This window comes from Mizuhopecten yessoensis, unplaced genomic scaffold (genome assembly GCF_002113885.1).
Source record: "Mizuhopecten yessoensis strain PY_sf001 unplaced genomic scaffold, ASM211388v2 scaffold10331, whole genome shotgun sequence".
Taxonomy (NCBI): Eukaryota; Metazoa; Mollusca; class Bivalvia; order Pectinida; family Pectinidae; genus Mizuhopecten; species Mizuhopecten yessoensis.
Genome location: NW_018408493.1, coordinates 1,186,080 through 1,212,549, shown reverse-complemented (window position 1 = coordinate 1,212,549; position 26,470 = coordinate 1,186,080). Strand labels below are relative to the sequence as shown.

The 26,470-nt window shown below is 37.1% G+C and overlaps 1 protein-coding gene across 5 annotated transcripts in view; it reads right to left on the bottom strand.

The window, feature by feature from the left end:
* Positions 1 to 489: 489 nt before the first annotated feature.
* The window catches only part of LOC110460166 (collagen type IV alpha-3-binding protein-like), a 29,269-nt gene continuing 3,288 nt past the window's right edge, over positions 490 to 26,470 (bottom strand). The window contains exons 2-16 of one of the 5 annotated variants that reach the window (XR_002463978.1): positions 24,174 to 24,314; positions 19,713 to 19,820; positions 18,986 to 19,118; positions 17,665 to 17,763; positions 17,349 to 17,360; positions 13,151 to 13,305; positions 12,410 to 12,505; positions 11,804 to 11,896; positions 10,537 to 10,614; positions 9,809 to 9,976; positions 8,942 to 9,005; positions 8,211 to 8,410; positions 7,334 to 7,460; positions 929 to 6,841; positions 490 to 821 (exon numbers count right to left, since the gene is read on the bottom strand). Coding sequence is in view for 4 of the 5 variants with exons in the window: in XM_021512918.1 (XP_021368593.1) it covers positions 6,714 to 6,841; positions 7,334 to 7,460; positions 8,211 to 8,410; positions 8,942 to 9,005; positions 9,809 to 9,976; positions 10,537 to 10,614; positions 11,804 to 11,896; positions 12,410 to 12,505; positions 13,151 to 13,305; positions 17,349 to 17,360; positions 17,665 to 17,763; positions 18,986 to 19,118; positions 19,713 to 19,820; positions 24,174 to 24,314 (1,602 nt within the window). In the remaining variant the exon portion in view is untranslated. Of the gene's footprint in view, positions 6,842 to 7,333; positions 7,461 to 8,210; positions 8,411 to 8,941; positions 9,006 to 9,808; positions 9,977 to 10,536; positions 10,615 to 11,803; positions 11,897 to 12,409; positions 12,506 to 13,150; positions 13,306 to 17,348; positions 17,361 to 17,664; positions 17,764 to 18,985; positions 19,119 to 19,712; positions 19,821 to 24,173; positions 24,315 to 26,470 lie in introns of all 5 variants that reach the window. The other 4 variants (XM_021512918.1, XM_021512920.1, XM_021512919.1 and 1 more) reach the window with 4 other exon arrangements.

Below are 26,470 nucleotides of genomic sequence, written 5' to 3'. Positions count from 1 at the left end.
AGAATTGTTGTCATCTTCATGTAAGGTTAAGAATAATTGCTGTCATCTTCATGTAAGGTTAAGAATTGCTCTCTCATCTTCATGTAAGGTTAAGAAGAATTGTTGTCATCTTCATGTAAGGTTAAGAAGAATTGCTCTCATCTTCATGTAAGGTTAAGAAGAATTTCTCTCATCTTCATGTAAGGTTAAGAAGAATTGTTGTGATCTATATCTTGCCTACTACAAGTGCTGTGTTGATTAAACCAGAGAGGTATATGTAATATATACGTCTCTGATTATACTATTATATTGTGGTCAATTGTCAGTCTAGGATTACAGTACTGAATGTATAATCGGATGCTGAATTTGACCTTTGTTTTAAGCTTCGTTTTTTAATGATTCTGCACTGCGACATTGATGACAGCTTCTTGTTTAGTCTATTATGTAGTCTATGTAAACTTTTTCTCTCCCAGGGTGTAGTTTGTTAAGCAGAATGAATAGGAACCAAAATGAAATTTCATCAATATGTATTTATTGCAGCATTGTGATGCCCAGTATTTCACAACAGAACTGCTGCAAAAAAGGATACATGTATTTACAAATAGTAAATAATTCATGATATAAAACAATTGTTTAGAAAATAAATATGGTCTTTTACTCCCGCACAAATGCATTGTATTTTTTTTACCACATGGTATAAAATAGTATTTCAGAAAATATACAAAAGCTGCAAGACACAAGCACTTAAAGCTCATATACACGGACTACAAAATGACTGAACGCTTGTGACGGCTCAGATAGACCCTGTATATAGTCAGACTGCCATCACCTGAAATGTTGACCTTGGTTTACCGTAATTGGAGGCAGGCGAGCCAGTATTCATATTAGGAGGACAGATAGATCTATTGGCCTAATTGATTACCAAAGTTAACCTTACCGAAGTGTTGACCTTGGTTTACCATAATATGTGGCAGGCGAGTCAGTATTCATATTAGGGAGGACAGATAGATCTATTGTAATTGGTTACCGAAGTTACAGGTGAAACAGTTGCGACTTCCCACACGTGTATATTCTACTCGACACACTTGAACCATGAAAGGGTGGGCATACATACCTAAAACTCGATGTGAATGTCAGATATGAATATTCCACATACATTGTGACGTCCTATCACGTGTACAGTATGCTATACTCGACACATTTGAACAATGACCAGGTGGGCATACCTAACAATCAATGCAATTGCCAGATATGAATATTCCACGTACAGGTCAACGTGACAGGGTGACAATTTGGTCTGAATGTATGAACCGGTATATATATTAATTACTTCCTGAACATCGCCTGTGTAACTTAAGTGAATCATAAAGAAAAACAAAAAAAATCCCACGCTCCCCGCCCCTGAAAATCACATTTGATTTAAATTGCATGGTAGAGAATTTACGGCAAAAATGTTATCAAATGTTCACCTCCACTGAACAATTCATCATCACACATCTTTAATGTGATCAAAGATGATCTTATACAACCTTTTACATCGTTATCAAAGATAATTTAATTCAAATCATCAGAAATTTCTAACAGAACTGACTGTTTTGCACAACACTCTAAAACTGTTTTAATCATGTTTTCTGCTGCAAATGGGTTATTTAATCATGTGCGAGCAAAGGTGATATATATTACATAGAATAGCATTACATAAGGGGAAGCAACCCAGTAACACAAAGATCGAAATTTACCTTACACAGCTTTACCCTTTCACCACTGTAGACCATAATGGACTCATCCAAATATATGCATGGTAGAGTCCACTGAGGTTACATAGGGGTGAACGGGTTAACAATGCCTAATTTACCCACAGAATTGTCTCCATCCAACATCAGACAAGAATAAATATAGATTTCTGCAACAATATACTGAAATTAGCATAGACAGGATTACACCCAGTGATAAACATGCTGATAAGAAATTAGCTCCATTTCGTAAATGTTTCTTATGATACACTTAAATAGTACAAACTCCACATGTCAAGCTCTGCCAAATATGGGCCTGATTCTACAGCTTAGCTGCAACTATTTGACAAGCAAGCATTAAGGCTAATTTTAATTTATACACAATACAAGAAAAATCAATATCACAATAAAATCGTAATTTGATTATAGAAAATCATAGCTTCACCTTTGAAATGATTTCATAATACTGGAAAAAAGGTGTTTTTAGTTTGAACTTTTTCAAACGTATTTGCTGTGTAAAATGCCCAATATATCACAGTAATTTGGAATACACTGATGCTGTAGAATCATAAGGTCACATGGTAGATTTTATTCTCTTATTTTTTTAGCAGATCTAGACCAACACGTTGTCTGTGTAACATACCTAACTTGATAACAAAGTGACCTGTATGTATTCTGACGTCCTGTCTAATCCAACCACTGCATATTCTGGAAACATCTTTGCTCCGAGATCATGGTGAAATTCAAACTTATTACCAAAACTACCAAATACAACTTTTAGAGGTTAATCTGACCAATATGTTAAGTCCTACAGGATGTCAGATTGGACAGGTTAATCTGACCACTATGTTAAGTCCTACAGGATGACAGATTGTACAGGTTAATCTGACCAATATGTTAAGTCCTACATGATGTCAGATTTGACAGGTTATTCTGACCAATATGTGAAGTCCTACAGGATGACAGATTGGACAGGTTAATCTGACCAATATCTTAAGTCCTACAGGATGTCAGATTTGACAGGTTATTCTGACCAATATGTTATATCCTACAGGATGTCAGATTGGACAGGTTAATCTGACCAATATGTTAAGTCCTACAGGATGTCAGATGGGACAGGTTATTCTGACCAATATGTTATATCCTATAGGATGTCAGATTGGACAGGTTAATCTGACCAATATGTTATATCCTACAGGATGTCAGATTGGACAGGCTCATCTTACCGATGTTATATCCTACATGATGTCAGATTAGACAGGTTCATCTTACCAATGTTATATCTTACAGGATGTCAGAATAGACAGGTTCATCTGACCAATGTTATATCCTACAGGATGTCAGAATAGACAGGTAAATCTGACCAATATATATGCAATGTCCATGGGTTATATTGTTGAGTTGTCAGATTACAAAACTTTCACTGTATTACCATGGACTTAGATCTAATCTAATTCCGTGGTATTACAAGTCAGCATTTTAGCTAAAGCTCAAAACTTATAAAAGGTTTAAATTGACAACTTGTGTTGCAACAGATACTCAACACAACCCTTAATTCATTAGCTAACTCTGTTCCTGGTATGTTTTCTTACATTCTGTTGTGGTGATTTTGCAGGTGTTAATGCTTGCCGGAAAACCCCCCCGAAAAAAACAGGTTATCATGTAAGACCTTTTGATACTACGGCATGGAAACGTATACAAAATTAAAAAATTACACTTGTAAAATGTAAACGTTTGTCAAACAACTGACAAACTTTATCATTGAGCATATACCAGAATGAAACTTCTGTAAAATCAGCTGATGCAGTTGTAGTGGGTATTCTGTGAAAAAACATAACATTTGTGTATCTGAAACCCTTTTAACAGTGTTTCTCAAAGACAAAATAAAAATACACTAACTACAATACAAATTGATGAAAAACTATGTGCGGGGACAGAGTGTAGTTCTTGGGACAATCAACACAGATATATACAACAGATGTCGGCAACAATCATCATTTTAATGACGAAAATCTAATTGGGTGGTTGAAATAAAAAGTTAAATACAAAAGACTACACATCAATCAAAATTGGTTTTGTATCGGGCATGCTTCAAAGGTTGTAAGGTATGTTCAGTAAAACATTTTCTCTTCATTTGAACTTCATTTCCTGACCCTATGCACTCGGACCTTTATTACCAAATACTTGATTGCGATTGCGAGGAGGCAATTTTAATATTAATACATTTTATCTACTGAATTAATAAATCATGTAAAGATTAAAAATTTGCACAGTTTTTTTTCTTCTAACGAACTAATGTAAAAAATTCATCTCGCAAAACTAAATTGATTTTAACATTAACTAATAAATACCCATTCATTTCGAAATTTGATTACAAAATTTCAAGCACCTTGCACACAAGTAAATTTTCTTAAAATTCTACAAATATTTAATATTTTATATAACTTTTATCATATATTCACACTCGCACTGTAATATAACACCATATACAAACATTGGCATTTACACTTAAAGCGTTAGTGGTGAATCTAATGCAGCTTATTGTCAACTTATTTGGGGGGATTTCATTTTAGTTCCATCAGTATGAAAATTACACTTTTATTCTTATTGTTAAAAAAATACAGTGTATCTATTATAAGCAAGATTTTACTCTGTTAAGAAAAATTCAAGATTGAATAAATATATTTTCTATACAAGTGTATACCTACCAGAATGATGAGCTCACTTTCAACCTATTCGTAATATACCTCGACTATATATAACATCTGCGTATATGCAAGAACAGATTTAAGGTAGAGTGTCCCAGCTCAGTGTTCTATCTCCAACAAAGAAGAGTTCCAAATGGTTTTCACTTGGGGAGTTGCTTGTCTATTTGCTAAAAGCAAAGAGTAGTATATGAACCACTTTGAGATGACCTATGAAACTAGGTTGTGATAAAGCGGTATATAAGAACCTCAAATTATCATAATTATTGTATGACAGAAATACATTTATCATAATGTTATTTTTCATAAAAACATCTTGGCTCCACTACCAAGATTCGATCACTGGACCTCTTGAATATACAGCCTGCATCAACCACTGGTCGTGCTATTTGTTAAAACTTTTCCGCAACATCAATGAAAGTAATTTCAAAATGATCCAACGCCGTACAAAGGCCTAAAGTTTATAATTATCTTCGTTTATAGAGTAAATAACAAATAAGATTTAACAAGGGGAAAAAAATAGTCTTCCTTTAGTGAAATCATCCAATGTACAATATGTGTGCTTTCTAATACATTTATTTACAGCTTAACTATTTTTTCCTCATTGTGACAGAATTCTATTATGTGATGATGAACACAGATGAAAAGAATAACAAAAGATGATACACTCTACCATGCTTTAGGCTTGGCTACCCTTAAACAGAGGTAATGCTGTAAGCTGGTTCCGCTTTCACGTTACAATCTTACGTTTCCAATCGAACATGCTGAAGATTGAAATTAGATCTTATTTGACTGCAAAACTGCTAAACAGTGTATTGAAGTAAATCAGGATATGATTTTAATGAGGTTAAACATGTATAATACTTTTCGGTTTGTGTGGGAAAAATACAAATGTGCACACTTGAATTTGTGTTTTTCGCGGTTGTAAGGTCGGATATATTTGACACCTGATCTGAATTGCTCAGTCGTATTAAATTTGTAGATTCACATTATCATTAAAAGTCGGAGATAAACACTGCCAGGGTACAGCAGGACATCACTTGTGAATTGTAATTGGCATAAAATTAACAGCAAACCTTTGATTACAAGACCTGTTTTATTTAAGGCAGCATACGTAAAAAATAAATCCTAGATTATTTAGTCACATGTAAGTCTTCATTATATGATAATAAATACTTCGGTTTTCATCTGAAAAAAACCCCAAAAAAACGAACAGAATTTTCGTGTTAATCTTTGAATGAGTAATCAGATATTTGTTTTATGTGCTAAAATTTGACCCAGTGTCCCTGACGACTCGTAGGAGTGCCACGTCTCCTAGACACAGTCCCACATTGATAGGCAACAGTTAATACACTATATATTTTGTTTTATACAAAATCAATCCTATTTTTTTTATCAAAATTTGAACTTAAAGATAAAAATCATAGTGCTCTGAAGAAAATCTGAATAAATAATAAATACAGATGTCTACATGCATTTTTTTTATCATAAAAATATATAAAAATGTGCAATGATCCTTTTTCCAGTAAAACATGACTAGAGGTCTATCATAGATTAGAATGGAATCAGAAACCATTACTCTAAAGAACTATATCTAGGGAAGTTGCATCATCACAAGCATACCACATCATCTTACATAAAAAAAAATCTGAACAATTCATTATTAAAGTAAATAACAAGTCAAATAACAATGACAACTCTCCCAAGAGCAACAGCTACACAGTGCAAGTGACCCTCTTGGGAAAATCACTCACTAGGTTCCCTTGGCAGACATTTACCCTTTTTCTATAGAAATTATTCCCCCTTAGATTTGAATAGGAACAACTGCCTTTAACTCATTCACCCGTACATTTTTAAACTGGACTTGCTCTTTCTTTGATTTGGTACGGTTCAAATGTGACTGTAGGGGTGAATGGGAGCGAGTCCCACTTGGCTAACACTTTAGTTGTGTACTGTAACACTCGTCAAACTTGTGAGTGTGAGTTCATCTTGGATAACATTTCGGTTGTGTAGTGTAACACTTGTCAGACTTGTGAGAGCAAGTCCCTCTTGGCTAACAAGTCTGCTGTGGAGTGTGACATTCGCCAGACTTGTTAGAGTGAGTCTCACTTGGCTAACAATTCGGCTGTGGAGTGTGACATTCGTCAGACTTGTGAGAGCACATCCCGCTTGGCTTACATTTCGGCTGTGGAGTGTAACATGTTGCCAGACTTGTGAGAGAATGTCTGATTTAAATTTGACTTAGATATCAGATGTGTAACATATGGCCGTTTCTGTGAGAGGATGATGCTGACGGTTAGAAGAGAATGGGTTTGTCTTTGGTTTTGTCCAGAACAAATTGTGTGAATCGCTTCAGGAAGCGGGGATACTCTCGCTTGTATACTGCCCGTAGTACAGAGGCAGGGGCCCATCCACCAGGATTAACTGAAAATAAACAGAGACAAATGACTAAACACCTAACCTCAAAGTGAACTGCAGCCTGTATAAATTAAGTACTCTTCAGGCATTGAACTGTGTTGTTTACCATTTACAGTTGATATGAATGAAGTTCGATCTTTGTATGGCCATTCATTCTCAAGATATCCTCCAGACAGACACTACAGATGGAGGGACAGACACCTCAGTATGACGGTTACTGTATAACATGAAATGTCCGTTGTGTATAAACATTCGTGGTTTTCGTGGTTGCTATATTGAAACACAAAAATAAATACAAACAAATTTTGATGACATACGTGTCTACTGTTTGTTAATATAGGATATCCACGAAAGTTTGTACCACGAAACGATCTGAATTGTTTCAAACAAGGAAGGAAAGTACCAACGAACATTTCGAGTTTATATACAGTACATCACCCGAAAGTTTTTCTGATAAATAGAAATTCTGTATCTCCACTGTATCCAGCAGCAACTTACCATCAGCAGTGTAACTAATTTTGCACTTGATGTCTTTGCGGGTGATGTCTCCACCATCTTTTGGTGGTTCTATTATTGTTTCACAGATCATCGCCACATTCATGGTCACTCTGACAAACTTGTTGGACTGTAAATGAAGCAGATATATAGGTATTAATACATGATTTTCTAACACTTGTTGTATTCGTAAATTTTTCTTATAGAATTGTCAGTTTTGTGCAAATATTCTACAAGTTGCGTGTAAATATTCTGTGTAAATAACCAAATATTCTAACAATTGCGTGCAAATATTCTGTGTAAATATTCCAACATTTGTGTGTGCAAATATTCAAAGAAAACTTGTTAATTGTGTGCAAATATTCAACAAGTTGTGTATTCTAAAAACTGTGTGTATGTGTAAATTTTCAACAAATGTATGCATGAATATATATATATTCATTCAATAATGTTCAATTGTATGTGAATATTCAAATACAGTTGTGTGTGAATACCTAACAGTTGTGTGCATGTGTAGTCGTATTTGTGAATATAAACTTTTTTTGATAATAAAATAGTACAGAACTTTTTCATAAACTTCTAAAGCAAAATACCCATAATTTTATAGTCTTTATTGAATTTCAAGTTTTTTTGTCTATTAGTAATTCCCCCCCCCCCCCGACAAAAAATGAAAATATCAGACATATTCAAATTTTCAAAACAATATGTTAGGTTGAAGTTTCTAGCAACAGCTAGAATTTCAAAGAAAAGTATTGAATAAATGCAAATTGTTTTGCAAATGCCTGGTAGTACTGTATGTAAATTAATTGCGTCTTCTAACTGTCCGTGTCTGCTGCAGTATTGCATAAGACTGACCAGTAACCAAGTGACCACTACTTACTGGGACTTTAGGGTGATTAGTGGACACATTGACCACGAGCCAGCGGTCTGGAGTTTCATCCTGGGAGCTGGGCACATGGCGGATGTGTGACCAGAACAGGGCATCGCGCTGTGACGTCGGCCATACTCGCTTAATGATGTTATGACTCACAATGGTATCTTCCGAGTGTATCTCAGTCGCCACACTTGACTCTAGCGTAACTGAAAACAGAGGAACAACATATTTGTAAGTCATGAACTAAAGTATATCATAATATAATATAAATTTTATTTCTTTTACAATACCAGTAATTATGAAACAAGTTATTACTGCTAATATTGATAACTCTTGTTGGCCCACGAGGGGTTCTTAATAATGGAGGAAATCAGAGTGCCCAGAAAAAAACCCGTGGTCGGGCAGGTGACCCCATCCCTTTCACGTTTGCTCGGGAATCCAACCCCAGCCGCCAAGGTGAACGGCAAGTGCATTTTCCACTGCGGCACCCGACCACCAAGTAGTTCATTCATGCAATTCTGCCACTTGCCCAGTCACTGTTCCCATTTGACATCGATGCATACATTTAAATGTCTGTTTTGTTTGACCCTTTTGTGCATCTAATTTAAATTCTATGCATATTTGACCTAAAGTCTCTTGCTATTGAAACCCTGTTATCTATATGTACAGACATACATGCGCTGCATAAAAGGGGCTATCAGTATGTGTTGAGGGAGTTAACATGATTCACAACTTACCGTCCCACTCCATTCGGACATCAATATCCCAGAAGTACTGACACACTTCATGACCCGTGATACCCTGACAATCAAAATGTGACAAATTATCATATGCAGACTAACCAATATGCAATCAACATCAAATTTCATGATTTAATTTTGTATGTGTTTTGAAATCGTGTGCAACAGTGAAATTTCTTTTAAGTTATCTACAACTATGCAATAAGCAATAAATCTATATTAATAAGTCTTGTGTCACCCTAGAAGTGTCAGAGGTGCTAAAATGGGTGGAAACCAAAGTTCCCAGTGAGAAAAAAACGGACATGTACCAGCATAGAAGCTCATTTATTAACTAGTCCAATTAAAGAATAGAACACTGGCCGTCTTGATGAAAAACAAGATCACTTTTCACTAAATCATCTAAATTCTGTCTTATAATTATATAACAAGCCATTCGGATTGATATGTCTCGCCTTTGCCCCACTTTGACCATCAATGCACATATCAGAGAAACTATGACTTAAACGCAAAAACTTCATGTTGATGGAGATGCTGACAAAGTCAATGGACCATGAAAGGTAGACCGCATCCAGCATTTGATGCATGGATTGAGATGTACTACCTAAAAATGCATCTATGGTCCTAGTTTGGTTGGTGTAGCACTTATACTTTCAGTGAAACTAACTTCAACACAAATACCTAATGTAGACGCCGCCGTCACCGGAAAAGCAACACCTTAGTCTCGCTTCCACTTCGTGGCGGCGAGACAAAGTCTAGAGACGTGGTATGGACCATATAACCATGATAAATATGTAAGCACTTCTGACTATGTAAGCACTTCTGACCCCTTTTTAGTTAACTACAGAACACACTTTTTCTACATACCGTAACTATGTGTGTGGCCTTGAGAGGATCGACTACGACTCCATCAACCTCAATCTCGCGTTTGTAGACCTTTAGGTCGCCCTCCTCTGCGATAACCTGCCATGTGTCCTCCCCGTCCTCACACTTCTCGTCCATACGCAGCAGGTGCGTGTTTACCTCATTGTTTATCTGTAACAGACGTGTCTCAATGAAACGTTGACGTGTGACGTTTTGATGACTCGTGCAATATGTAATCTATCACCTTCATCGGGAAATTGACTGATTGAGCGTATATATGTACGCTACGGTGTAAAATACATTCCAGTTGGCGATAAAATCATCCTCGATTCAGCTATGTTTTAAGCGTCTGTACATTTAGCTGTTATAACTATATACAAAACGATTATCAAATCAACAGATTAATTTAAAATTTACAAAATGATGATTAAATCAACAGATTAATTATACAAAATGATTATTTTATAAACAGATCAATTTTACAAAATGATGATCAAATCAACAGATCAATTTTATGAAATCATTATCAAATCAACAGATCAATTTATGAAATCATTATCAAATCAACAGATCAATTTTATGAAATCATTATCAAATCAACGGATCAATTTGGCTTCACTTTGTTTAATACCTAGTCACTGAAACAGCACACATGAAAATAATTTCACTGGCTGTGCTATATGCAATCCAGACTTTCCAACCTGAAGGGAAACATTTTAAAAAATACCTACCTCCTGGTAAAGTATATTAGACGGATCCAGGGCAATGTTTGGGACATCTTTCACATGATCTTCTTTTAATTTCCGTTGCTGTAAAATCAAAAGAACCATCACATATGTGTACTCAATAATCTATGGAAATAGATTGACATTTTTTAATTTATCAGAATCCAATTAAGATAACGAGTACCACGGCTGCATCAGTTATAATCTGAACAAGAGTTCCACTTCGAGAACATGTATTTCAAAACGAAGAGGAAATTTTTCTGGCTTCAAGCAACTTCCCTTGTTAAAGCGTTTTGCAGTCCATGCGACATACAAATTTTCTTACCGGACATTCTGTTAGGTAACTATCCCAAGCTTACCGGTCCAGAACAACTTTTACAGGACATTTCGGTCAGGTAAGCTTGAAATACTTACTAGTCTGACAAAAAATGAAAGAATAAACTTCCAAAAAATGTTTGATGTGTACAATAATGAAATGAAAACGTTAACTGGATTTGGTTTTGGCAGTGGTTTGCCAGGTTTTGCCCCAGTCTCGTAACAAAGCATACTTCTTCACTTTACCAATGTCATTACAGGTTACTGCAGTGCTTGACTGCACTGAATATTACAGAGGCATTCAAAATGCTACAGTGACATGACTCACGACGACTCTAAGGTAGAAAACATGCGCCGTACATTTGGTCTGGAATTACAATAGTGATTGCCAGACTGGCAGTACTTTTTACCGCACATGTCCGTCGGACTGGCATATTTTGCATGGATTGATTTTTGTAGGCTTTGCAGCTAATTAATAGAATCCTCAATTTGATTCTGTATTTTTTAACTCCTGGATGGCAACGTTGCCATATAGTAGGTTTAACAATGTAATAGTCCCAATTTCAAACGATGCAGTTTTTGTTACCTTTTTTAGTTCTACAGTATTTTCAAACATTCAAATTTCAAATAACTATAACTCTGTAAAATGCACTGCAATATATGCTATATATGGAATACATTGTTTGAAAGGACAGTGGTAAATAGTATAGTTTAGCTTATTTGTATCATTTGTCTAAATTCCATTAAGCATCATGGTTGTAGATAAAAAAAAAAGGTTGAAATTTCAAAAATATTCCTGCAACTTTGAGACCACAGTGACCATCACTGATTTCTTATTTAAGATTTAAAAAAAAAAAAAAAAATGTTCAGAAATAAGGGCCATTCTCATCAATGACTTTGCCTGCACATGTATGAGACTGTATGATAAACTGTGTTGGCTTTCGACACAGATTCCCACCTTTTCCTCCTCCACTTTCTCCTCCAGCTTGTCAAGACTTGCATCGACAGCATCAAAGAATTCATCTTCCTTAATGGCACAATGAGGACCTTCCTACAAAACGAAATTAAATATTTGCTGTCACAAGTGAAATGTTCAGTTTGGTACTTGGACTACACATCGAAAGCCTCGCCTTCAATCTCTGACTGTAATATTTATCTCTTATATTTATACTTACCCCTATTTATCCTGCAATAAGGCCAAGTGACCAACACAAAATCTCTGACTGAAAGTAGGGGGATGGGCTTATTACAGGACAATGAAAAAGATTTGTTGGCATTTCTTCCTAACTGCAATATATTTTGATGGGCTTATTACCAAGCATGGGCAGATGCCGGATAAATATATTGTCGTTAAAGAGGCCCAAAACACCTGTACTCTTCATCATCCCAACAGTACTAGTCCTGATTATACTGTTTATACCCAATATTTATAAATATTATCCAACAAAATGTCCTCAAGACCTGTTATCCTTTAAAACTCACTAATCCTGACCATGCACTTAAATAGAGAACAGATCAAAGTTCGGTCAACCAATCAGAGGCATTGGTTTAATTAAGAACTCACCTCAAAGTCTGGTCCACCAATCACAAGCCTTGGTTTACTTTGGTCAGATACAGTGGTTTTGTAGGCATCCTCCATCTTCTTTCTCCTCTCTACCTCCTGTGACAAAGCAATAATGTTTGTAGCAAAACCTTAAGTGTCAAATTTATAAGTTTAAAGGGCCTGAATCACTCTCTTCTTACTTCTGGTTTGATGAAAGTATTTTTTTTTATAAATTGATCAACAAATTTAATTAAAAATACTGAAATTAACCTAACACAAAACTTACTGGAATAGGAAAAAGTTATTTTTTTTATAAATGAGTTATATTTTTTGTACGCAAATTGACATTTCTGTTTTAAATACCACGCTCGTCAATTTGTGCTTCACCAAACATGTACATCTGTCATACAAATAATTGTCTGCATGCTACTTGTAATGCTGAGTAAACCCAATACATTTCATGATCTGGTAAATTAAGAAATATGCTTCCTTGGGGATGAGATTATGACTGTTTTTGAAAAGGAAGGTGATGATCAATAGATAAAACCATTATTTGAAATCATCCATGATTTCCTAGATAACTTGTTTAAAATAACGAAACGAAAAATAATTCATGAAAACTTTGTTGGAAATTCATCAAATAATCATCAACATTATTACACAAGGAATATGGAACACAGGGAACAAAATTTCTTATTTTTGGAAATCAAAGCCATTTGAGGAAAATAAGGATTGCTAAGCGTAAATAATAGACAGCAGTACCTTTTCCAGCCGTTTCCGCCAGGCATCCTCTCGTTGAGACATTAGCTCCATACAGTGGGACAGGGTTGCTATGATACCGGCGGTGGTGGCCTTGAACGTAAACGACTCTCCTTTGAAGTCCACTGCATGTCCACCATGTTGCTGCAGTATGGACGCTGTGGAGAAAAACGAGAAAAACTTCACAGTACTGTACTTCAGTGAAGTCTAGTGCAGGGCACTGTCAGCCCTAAACACAGTACTGTACTTCAGTGAAGTCTAGTACAGGGCACTGTCAGCCCTAAACACAGTACTGTACTTCAGTGAAGTCTAGTACAGGGCACTGCCAGCCCTATAAACACAGTACTGTACTTCATTGAAGTCTAGTACAGGGCACTGTCTGCCCTAAACACAGTACTGTACTTCAGTGAAGTCTAGTACAGGGCACTGTCGGCCCTAAACACAGTACTGTACTTCAGTGAAGTCTAGTACAGGGCACTGTCGGCCCTAAACACAGTACTGTACTTCAGTGAAGTCTAGTACAGGGCACTGTCGGCCCTAAACACAGTACTGTACTTCAGTGAAGTCTAGTACAGGGCACTGTCGGCCCTAAACACAGTACTGTACTTCAGTGAAGTCTAGTACAGGGCACTGTCGGCCCTAAACACAGTACTGTACTTCAGTGAAGTCTAGTACAGGGCACTGTCGGCCCTAAACACAGTACTGTACTTCAGTGAAGTCTAGTACAGGGCACTGTCGGCCCTAAACACAGTACTGTACTTCAGTGAAGTCTAGTACAGGGCACTGTCGGCCCTAAACACAGTACTGTACTTCAGTGAAGTCTAGTACAGGGCACTGTCGGCCCTAAACACAGTACTGTACTTCAGTGAAGTCTAGTACAGGGCACTGTCGGCCCTAAACACAGTACTGTACTTCAGTGAAGTCTAGTACAGGGCACTGTCGGCCCTAAACACAGTACTGTACTTCAGTGAAGTCTAGTACAGGGCACTGTCGGCCCTAAACACAGTACTGTACTTCAGTGAAGTCTAGTACAGGGCACTGTCGGCCCTAAACACAGTACTGTACTTCAGTGAAGTCTAGTACAGGGCACTGTCGGCCCTAAACACAGTACTGTACTTCAGTGAAGTCTAGTACAGGGCACTGTCGGCCCTAAACACAGTACTGTACTTCAGTGAAGTCTAGTACAGGGCACTGTCGGCCCTAAACACAGTACTGTACTTCAGTGAAGTCTAGTACAGGGCACTGTCGGCCCTAAACACAGTACTGTACTTCAGTGAAGTCTAGTACAGGGCACTGTCGGCCCTAAACACAGTACTGTACTTCAGTGAAGTCTAGTACAGGGCACTGTCGGCCCTAAACACAGTACTGTACTTCAGTGAAGTCTAGTACAGGGCACTGTCGGCCCTAAACACAGTACTGTACTTCAGTGAAGTCTAGTACAGGGCACTGTCGGCCCTAAACACAGTACTGTACTTCAGTGAAGTCTAGTACAGGGCACTGTCGGCCCTAAACACAGTACTGTACTTCAGTGAAGTCTAGTACAGGGCACTGTCGGCCCTAAACACAGTACTGTACTTCAGTGAAGTCTAGTACAGGGCACTGTCGGCCCTAAACACAGTACTGTACTTCAGTGAAGTCTAGTACAGGGCACTGTCGGCCCTAAACACAGTACTGTACTTCAGTGAAGTCTAGTACAGGGCACTGTCGGCCCTAAACACAGTACTGTACTTCAGTGAAGTCTAGTACAGGGCACTGTCGGCCCTAAACACAGTACTGTACTTCAGTGAAGTCTAGTACAGGGCACTGTCGGCCCTAAACACAGTACTGTACTTCAGTGAAGTCTAGTACAGGGCACTGTCGGCCCTAAACACAGTACTGTACTTCAGTGAAGTCTAGTACAGGGCACTGTCGGCCCTAAACACAGTACTGTACTTCAGTGAAGTCTAGTACAGGGCACTGTCGGCCCTAAACACAGTACTGTACTTCAGTGAAGTCTAGTACAGGGCACTGTCAGCCCTAAACATAGTACTGTACTTCAGTGAAGTCTAGTACAGGGCACTGTCGGCCCTCAAAATTATTTCAAAAGTCAATTAAATGATTATTTTTAACTGAAAATAATGGTTATATGTCCTACTAATTATATAATTAAAAACATCAAAATTATGATCAATTAAATACATACAGATTACAACATAAATAATGTAATGAAGTGAATATTTTGTCACACAAAGAGATACAGAGTAGAGGTGTGTGTTAAAAATCACCCACACATGAAGAGAAGAATAATCGTTGGTTTACAGAGACAGATAGAGAATAGAGACAGAGAGTAGGGTAGTGTCACAAACCAACCCACACATCAGGAGGAGAATGTTCCGTTACAAAAACAGACAGAGAATAGAGACAGAGAGTAGGGTAGTGTCACAAACCAACCCACCCATCAGGAGGAGAATGTTCTGTCACAAAGGCAGATAGAGAATAGAGACAGAGAGGAGGGAGGTGTCACAAAACAACCCACACATCAGGAGGAGAAAATAGAGACAGAGGGTAGGGATGTGTCACAAAACAACCCGCACATCAGGAGGAGAATGTTTGGTCACAAAGACAGACGGAGAATAGAGACAGAGGGGAGGGATGTGTCACAAAACAACCCACACATCAGAAGGAGAATGTTTGGTCACAGAGACAGACGGAGAATAGACAGAGGGTAGGGATGTGTCACAAAACAACCCGCACATCAGGAGGAGAATGTTTGGTCACAGAGACAGACAGAGAATAGAGACAGAGGGTAGGGATGTGTCACAAAACAATCCACACATCAGGAGGAGAATGTTCTGTCACAAAGGCAGACGGAGAATAGAGACAGAGGGCAGGGATGTGTCACAAAACAACCCACACAGCAGGAGGAGAATGTTTGGTCACAGAGACAGACGGAGAATAGACAGAGGGTAGGGATGTGTCACAAAATAACCCACACATCAGGAGGAGAATGTTCTGTCACAAAGGCAGACGGAGAATAGAGACAGAGGGTAGGAATGTGTCACAAAACAATCCACACATCAGGAGGAGAATGTTCTGTCACAAAGGCAGATAGAGAATAGAGACAGAGAGTAGGGATGTGTCACAAAACAACCCACACATCAGGAGGAGAAAATAGAGACAGAGGGTAGGGATGTGTCACAAAACAACCCACACATCAGAAGGAGAATGTTTGGTCACAGAGACAGACAGAGAATAGAGACAGAGGGTAGGGATGTGTCACAAAACAACCCACAAATCAGGAGAGAGAATAGATACAGAGGGTAGGGGTGTGTCACAAAACAACCCACACATCAGGAGGAGAATGTTCTGTCACAGAGACAGACGGAGAATAGAGACAGAGAGTAGGGTAGTGTCACAAACCATCCCCCACACATTAGGAGAGAATATTTTTACAGAGAATAGAAACAGAGGATAAGGATGTGTCACAAAACAACCCACACATCAAGTTTATAGACTTAGTCTAGGATGTTTTATCACATTCAAAGTATAAGTTAGTCACAAAAGAGCACATCATTTATATACATACGCTGAGGAACTTTAATCAGACAGAGAGATGTAGAGTTAGCGAGTCACAAACACCCCACAGTTCAAGTTACCGGGTAATATAGGCGATGATCTTTTGTCACATACCAAGATAAGTGTCTAACTAAACAACTTACACATCAAGTTTATAGGAGTCAGACATAAATTTTAAACAAAACAACCCACACATCAAGTATACAGATGAGGGTCTTTTTTCACACAGACAGAGACTAACTGTGCCATAAAACACCCTACACATCAAGTATGTATACTTACAGAGGACTTTATCAGACAGAGAGATAGGGAGCCTAGTCACACGTAAAGTGTATAGGTGAGGATTTGTCACACAAACAGACAAAGTGTAAGGAGTCACATACAGACATCAAGGTCTATTAATCGGGGGGTTAAGAGTGTCACAAAACAACCCACGCATTAAGTAACTATTAATGAGAAATTTTCACCACACCAACAGATAGAGGGTAAGTGTGTCCCTCAACACTCCCACGCATCACAGATCAAGTATAAAAGAATCTTGTCTCATAGAGAAGCAGAGTGTTAGTGGGTCTAGTTGAACAAAAGCTTGTGTCAGAGAGAGAAGTAAAAATGCTGATTGTTAATTCTAGAATCGCAAGTAACCTACCAGACGGACCACCTGTAATATCAAAAGAATTGGTTTTGTTAAGATCTCATCTCTGTGTTTTAAAATAACAACATAATTTTCTACTGAAGTTCAGCAGAAATACCAATAAATGGCATTTCATTGTCCTCTAATAAGATCCCCCCGCCCCTTACTTACCCTTACCCTTGAGTCAGAGATTTTGTGTTGGCCTCCTGGCCTCACTACAGGAAAAATATGGTAACTACATCTTCTTGCACTTTCATTAATAACTTGTTGATATGTAAATACAGATTCTACCCCTGTCAGTTAATAACTGTATGTTCTTTATACTAATTACCTAGGTCCTTTCCGCTTGGACCCTGGAAGTGGACATTAGAGTGGTCAGCATCATTTTCATGAAGGTCGTCCGGGTCACCAATATCGTCAGGGTCGGTCACTGCAAAATCAACAGATACATTTAGTACTGTACAGAAGGAAACACTCATCATTAGCCATACAGTCTCTATTCATCTAGTGTGTTACCATCACTCTTCACAGGAAAACTACTAGACATTTACTACCCTTGTTGCAGGGAAACACAATTCTTTGTCTCCCTCAAGATGGGCACAGCCACAGTGAAACATAATCAATGGGGTCGGACGGGGAAACAATAAAACATATTTCCCTACCACAAGCCTAGGGTAATAATGATTTTATGGTAAAGATAGGTGTGAGACTATATAGGATTATAACCAATACAATCAAAGGAAGGGAGACAATCTCCACAGTAGAATTTTCCTTCAGACTAAATGCAGTTTTCTAGTTGGCAGTTGAGGCTGCAATTTGAACTTCAAAACCATAGATATGAATATAGAAAAAACATTCAAGAATTGTTTTTGTATGGTGCCATAGCACACCGTTTTATAGTCCCATGATACACTGTTCATGACTATTTGTGACCTCAGCCTTAAGTTTTGTTTTGGGTTAGGGTGAGCTGATCAAAGCTAAGACTGACATTGAGCTTACCCTACTGTATCACACATTATCACATTGTTGTATGAATTTGGTACCCATCATCAATACTCCAGGGGTTACTGTCACTTTCCCTTTCTGCGCCCCGGAATATGTCATGACACAATCGGATAAGACACAAAGACTAGTTTGATCCTTTGATGTACATCAAAAGAACTTCTCAGGCGTTTATCATAAAATAGACTGGCTTTGAAGTTGGGTGTTGTTCCTCTGTAATCTTCAAAGGACAGGTATCAGCCTAGCAATAAGTCAGTTTTTCTACCCGAGATCTAGATTAAACACATAGCTAGCCCCAGGCCTGTGTCTTCAAATTTGCTATGACATATTCCAGGGGTGCAGAGATTTGGTTTGGTTTGATTGTGTTTTACGTCCTATCAACAGCTTTCGTCATTTAAGGAAGTGCCAGGTTTTCTTGGTGGAGGAGTTCAGAGTTCCCGGAGAAAAAACACTGACTGGCGACCAGCACCTGGCGACTGCCTTACATCGGTTTCAGATCCGCCACACAGTGATGAAGGGCTAGTGGTAACAGAATGTCAAGACGCCTTAACCACTTGGCCACAGTGAAAGTGAGTGAAACACCTAGAGTATCGAGGATGTATGGTACTAAGGCAATTTATGCTCCTCACTAAGAAAGATATTTTGCTTACATTCCTGTATGGCACCTTGGGAGACAGCTGAGGCACAGCTGTCGAAGTAGCTCTGGAGAGTGTCAATCTGTCGACATAGGATGTCACGGAATGTCTCCATCTCGGCAAGCTTCTCCTTGAGACCACGACCCCGCTACAACAATTTCAAGGCATTATTCATTAAACATTCTTAACTGTGATTTTTCAAGATCAAAGTGGAGGCTTTTCTAGTTTAAGTCAAACTTCCATAAATCGAACTTCGAGGGACAAGTTTCTGAAATTGTCCGACTGACAGCAAAGTCTGTTTTTTGAATTTCCCTTATATAACATTACTGACATCGCATTTAAGAATAGAACTTTTATAGTAAAATTTCTCACTGGTTTGAGCTACAATAAACGTCCTGTTGTCAGGAAAATGTTGAAAACTACAACCGATAAATTGAAGTATATGCAAAACAGTCACCTGTACAAAACAATTGAAATGTCCCGGGACCAATTTATAACACCTAAACATGCAAACTATACAATGTATAATTACATGTAAACATTTTTTTTCTAATTATATTAAATCCAATATCTATTGTCCTCCATCACTTGATAATCACACAGTCGGTCTCATGCAGTGTAGGTCAACATTGGTGAGTCAAAGTCGCAATGTTTCGAAATTTTCCTGATGGTCCTACAAAGCTTGAAACATAAAATTTTGACTGTACTTATATAGACGATCTTGAAACTTTTAATGACTCACCTTGAAGGAGGAAGTAGAGGCGGTGGACAGACTTGCTGCTGAGGTCAGGGATATCATGGAACCATGGCGACGGAGGTTGTTTTCACTCCCATAACCAGATTCAGCTTGCTACAAGGCAGATAACCATTCACGTCTTTAATGGTTTCTTTAAACATTATGAACGAAATACAAGATCATCTATACGAATTGGAGGACAGAATACCAAAAGCTGTCTTATTAGCACCATTTTATATATGCTGATATACTTTCTGACTAAGCTGCCTTTTTCTCCTAAATATTCCCATCCTCGATACTCCAGATGTACACTCACTTTCACTCTCTGCACCCCTGGAATATATGTCATAGCAAAATTGAAGGATCAGTGTGCACCAACTTATGGATGAGATGAGAAGGCTAGTTTGATCCTTTGATGTGCATCAAAAGAATCTGTTGGTGGCATAACTTGCTACCAGGTAAAACTGACTGGCTTTGAAGTCGGGTGTCATTCTTCTGTAATCATCAAAAGATAGGTATCAGCCTAGTGACTGGTCAGGTTTTTTTTACCTGATACCAATGAAACAGCTAGTGGCATGCCTTCAATTGTGCTATGACATATTCCAGGGGTGCAGAGAGAAAAAGTGAGCGATAACATAATCCTAGAAATGTAAAAAAAAAACTGCACTGCTTTTACATTGTGCTTCAGGAAAAGATAAAGCACAGAACATGCTCAGCTAAAGATTTCTCCATAGAACATGAGACATTACTAGTCGGAGTACATGCTACCTAAAATTCTAAAGCGCTCTATAGATCTTGTATCATTTACTAGTAAGCATATACATACGTGTACAGAAAAGGAAACTTAATTATTAATAATAATTTGTTTCAATAAACAAAGAACAGAGATGAAAGGGGTCACCAACTGAGTCATCTTGTGACCCCGTTTTAGCTTCCAATAAGGGGCAGGATGTGTAAACATGTTACCCGTCCCCCCGACTGCATACCTGTAGTATTAGAGTGCAATTGGGTGAAATATCTATATGATTTTTGAAAGCTGACATGACTAATTCTGCACACTGTGGCTCAGTGAGTTGTTTTCAGCGGTTTAGAGTCGAGACACCGATTAAACAGACATTTTCGAAAGCTTGCAAAATAAGTTTTCAATTCCTGTTTATATGTTCAAAACAAACTTATTTTAATTATAGCTGTTATTATTCATACCAAACAGATGAATCTTATCCCGAACACACCCATGAAATAGAGACGTGTCTATTATATATTTGATTACATCATTTTTATCCTCTATCCCCAATGGTTAAAGTACAATCACATGGAAGTCTCTGATATGCGATATTGACTTGACTCCAAATTACAATTGACTCCAAATTGACAATTGACTCCAAAAATATTAACCAGCGGTTTCTAAAAATTGCAACAATTGCAATGTGACATTGCATTCTGTCAAATGAAGTTCATTTGATTTTTGTTCCATCTTGTTAAATGACAAACAACGCATCATTTCAAATCTAATATAGCAAATAAGGACTTTCATTTCTATAAATATATAGTTATATATATATGGACCTGAAAAGTGATACTGACCTTGACTTCCTCTCGGTCAGTATCTATTTCTAAGGTATATATAAAACCCATATCCACCTCAACTAAAGTCCCTAATTATCTACATGAGTATCATCACATTATATGTAAAGTCCAATATAATCCTTTATATAACCAGGATGACTGTCAGATTTAGGATCCCTACATATTTGTCTATCATGAAGAAGTCACAACCTTATATAAGATTAGAATATGGCAGGTGTTTTTTTATTAAGGATCCCCGTACCACTGTCAAAAACTATTCATTAGAAACTGTTTTCCCAAGCATGACTATATATATATAGCTTTGATAAATCATTTCTGAAGAGAAAATAAAACCTTGTGGGACTTTTATGAAAAAATAATAAAGATTTCATAGACAAAATATAACCAACAGCAGTGTTCCGAGTGTAAAAGTCCAGCAGGGCTAATTAGACTGGGATGGGGTTTGAACCCCGGACTTCAGATTGTTATACTATTGCCCTAAGTCATTGAGCTACTTGGTCAATGGAAGTGTCCTGGCCAAACTGTACGATACGTACAGTATGATTTATCGTTGCCGCCCTATAGCTAGTTTAAGTACAACTTTGATAAAACTTTACAAGTTCATTAAATTAATTCTCCTCAGCAAACTCCATTGACCAAGTAGCTCAATTGGTTTCAGTGACGGTATATAGCAAACTGAAGTCCAGGGTTCGAGTCCCATGCAGACTGGCCCCGCAGATTATTTTTACTCTCAGAACTCAATAGTTGTTTATATTTTCTTTCGTTCATCTCCATTATGTTTTCTTAAAAGTCCCACAAGGTATACTTTTCTTTTCATAAATGATTTATCAAAGCTATAGTCATGATGAAAAAATAAGTTTTGAATGCACAGTTTCATTTTTTGGCAGTGGTAAGGGGCCTATCTTGAAGTTCAAATTTAGTTATTCAACGGTTTTATTGGACATGCCCAACAGACTTGTAACACACATTAGACATATCTATTTGGTATTGAACAAACAGATGAACACATATAACACAGACATGGAGCGAAAAAAATGAACACATGCATGTATTCAAACATATGTAAGTACAGTACATTTCACTTAATATCATGTATCTTAATGTCACTTTCAGTTATTATCATGTTTTCTTGATGCACTGTTTTTCCTGCTATATAATCTAATGTAATTCAATTCTTTTATTATCACTTGTTTTGGTGTCGATTTTGCTTAATATCACTTTATTTTGGTAACTGTCACAAAAAAAACCAATGGTAAATGAAGGCAAGATACATATTAAACACAATTAATTGCAAAAAATTAAATGATAACTGTTTATCAATAAAGATTGTCACATAAAACCTATTTCAATGAAATAAACAAATAAAAGACGATTATTTCCCTGTTAATAAAGAAGAGCTGGGTCAGTTATAAATATTTTTACTAAACGATCTTCTTTGTAAAACCATATCACTTGGACATTTAATTATTGTCACTTCCAGGTTGACATCTGAAATGGTCAGGAAAAACATGTTTTCTTTTTATGTCGTGCTCTAGTTAATACATGTGTTCCTAGAGCTGACAAATGAGAAATGATATTAAGCGAAATCTACTGTACAACAAATCACAATTCTATATATAAAATACACTACCATGAACTGTCGCAAAAACAGTAGGCTACTATCCCCTTAGTATTTGCACCAAGAACTGCAGGAATAGTCTTTCAAGAATGTTGTTTTAACCACTGGGCATGCCCACAACTCCATAAACATTATAAGGTAGTGCTGAGGTGAATTTCATTTTCATTTATTCACATCCCCTTGATATTATGATCCTAAGGATCAAGTATCATTTAAATTAGTGAAGTATTTTGAGAAGGTTAGTGCAAACAACTTTTTTTTTAAACCAAGGGGCATAACTCCAAAAATAAGGTACAGTAGGTCATCCAAGAAATGAAATTAAAGGATTCAGAGCAATGAAAATCATTTAAATTATTGCAGTACGACGGGAGGTGTGGTGCAAAACGAAGTTTTTACATGAAGGGGCATATAGTTTCATATATAAAATAGGAAATTTAATCAACTCCAATTTACATACTTCCTTCACATTCCCTCGACATATCAAGTGGTATGTGTATCAACTATCACTCAAATCAGTGAATGAATTATGGACAAGTAGTGCCAGCATTTTTCTCTCTCAAAAGATCAATAATAATAGGGGGGGGGGGGTGTTACTCCAATTCATATACTTTTATAAAACCCTTTGTCCTTATAAGGGCTCTCATACCAAGTATCATTCAAACAGGTAGAGTACTTTGGGAGGAGTAGTGCAAACAAGGTTGTGTCTAAAGACTAGTGTTGGGAATCAGTTGAGATTTCAACATCGATGATCGGATATAATCGGTTAGTGTCAACCGATCGATTTTCGTTTATTATTCATGAAATGTAACAATCTTTATTGGTGAACAGTTATCATTTAATTTTTTGCAATTAATTGTGTTTAAATTACATGATTGGTAAGAAGTTATAGTTAAGAGTAAAATGACATAGAACTCCCGTTCTCTCTTAATGAAAATGAAAGTTGAACTCGCACTTCCAGTTTAGAAAACGTTCATCGATGTTGACATCTCATAATCGATTGTCGGGAATCGGTTGCCTTTCTGATTAGATATTGATTATAATCCATCATCGTGACACTACTACAGATGGATGAACAGCTACAGACAACCTCAATGCAGTTTAACCCCACCCACCTACCCTCCAACTTAGTTGCGGGGGATAATAAAAAGTGCATAATTTAAAATTAAAGGTGTAAAAGTTGTTTGAAAGGAGAGATGGTGGTTATTTCAATGCAAGATAAGAGGGGAGTTATCGACTAGTTGTGACTCCTTCAGGACAAGTACCTCAACCTCTATGTTATGAAATACCCTGTGTAACTCGATGGCATTGATCCACTGGAGTCGCTCCTCTTCCGACCCACTCCGCAGGTACCACACACAGTCATTGACCGTCACGTCAAACCGGCACTCGTCAAACTGGTGAGGCTACAACACACAAGTTTAAAAACATGCAGTCTAACTCATAATATTATCAAGTACTTGCAAACACTTTCAAGACGTGTCCTATAGAATGGTTATATATATTTATACATGTACATGTTTACATCAGGGTTAAACACTAACTACTTTTGCTTGGCAGTCCAGAGGACTAGTTGAATAATATATTTGCTAATCCTACTTCAATAGGGTCTTAATTGGTGGTCAAGTGGTTAAGGTGTCTGACCGTCTAGGATCACTAGCCCTCCACCACCAGGTTGTGGGTTAAAGGCCTGGCGTCAGGTTGCCGTTTTTTTGGTACCTACCCTAAACTTTTAAAAGCAATTTTCAAAGAAGCACTGTTAAAGTCAAGATCACTCTCCTGTATATAAACCATATAAAAGTGTTGTTAAAATAAAATTTGTTACCTACCTACCTACCTACCCTAAATATTTCCAACACTTTACAGAAAACACATATATTTTTTTGTCTGGCCTTACCGGCTTTCCTCCATCACCAAAACCTGTCTTGTCCTTAAATGACTAAATGCTGTTAATAGGACGTAAAAAAAAACAAAAAAAATGTTTCAATATTTAACTAAACCAAAATTTTCTTAAGGAAGGAACATCTCCGGAACAAAACATAAAAAGTAATTCATATTGACTTCCTGGGACATAAAATATATATAACTACTGCCATAAATATAAACGGCCATAGATGTGGTCAAGATTTAAGAAAAATGACAACTATGATATAATTTATCTATTTTTTAAGCACTTTTCCAAAGGGATTATATTTACTTCATAATCTATCAAATACAAAATTGCAGTATATACGTATCGTATTGTGAAAAAATATGTTTTTACAAGCCAAAAGCTAAGGACCAGGATGTGGATTCACTATTGCTGCTAGTGCTAGTCCTTGCTGAAATCTACTCGTCTTTGACTGGAGGACTAACGTGTTAGTGTTTCAATCAATAATTATCATAGTTCAATTTTCACCCCTGTAATATTACACTGCTTCTTTGTTATAACCCTACCAATCTAATGCAGATGACATTCATATCAGCTATATACAAAATGTATATATATATATGTATGGTTCGTATGAAATCCAAGGCTTATTTAGGGACTTTTAAAGGGTCTTTTTCAGTAAAATTAAGACCCTCAAAATCTTTCGCTGTTTGCAAATTCTCAAAATCTGGATGTGTAACCTGGATGTCTTAAAACTCACCATACAAAAACCAAACAATTCTAAAATCTAACACTGGTCTGTAGTCCGAAAATCTAGAAGTTAACTCACAACAAAAATGTAACGTTATTTAACAATTCTGAATTTATGTTTAGGAGATGAACACCACGAAACCACCAAAATTAATATACAATAATAGTTCAGTGATAACGTATTCCAATTCAAGGCAGTGGTATATGAGATATATGGTAATATATATAACACAGAGAGGTATAAACTCATGGTTTACATGAAAAAATGATCTGTTGTGTGCTATTTACCTTGAAAATTGTCCATTTTTGAAGCTGATAAATTAGATCTATGAATCTATTTTTGAAAACCTCTGCATGCAGCACTAAACAAACAAGTATTTGACATGTTTAAACATCGTCATACCAGTGTTCATCCGTAGAAAGGATATTTTGTTTGTCACATGCAGAGGCTTTCATTTCTACAATTCTATAACTGTTCCAAAACACCCTATTTTGGCTATTTCTGCTGCACAAAGAAAAAAAGAAAAAAAATATTCCTGAGTTTGGGAATCGGGCCTGGAGCTTTGGAATCGGACAAATGTGCGTATCATTTTTTAAAAAATACAATTTTTGGTGGAAACATGGGAAAAAATACTATTTCCAAAGGAGACTGAACCAAGAAACACAGTATCAAAATTGACCAATAAATCTCACTGCATAACAAAGATCTACCTAGTAAATTTGTAATTTCAGCTTTGCATCACAAGGTAATTTGTACAGTGTATCATTGCTATCCACCAGATGTGTTGATGCACTATCGGCCAAGTGGCCAGGCCTAGGGTCAACAAACATCTGGCTAGTCACACCTTCCCATAGCTATAACATTGCCTTCACATGATACAGTCCAGCCTCAGCCTCATTTTAACTGATAACTTACTTGGCACAGCTGAGATTACTAAACAT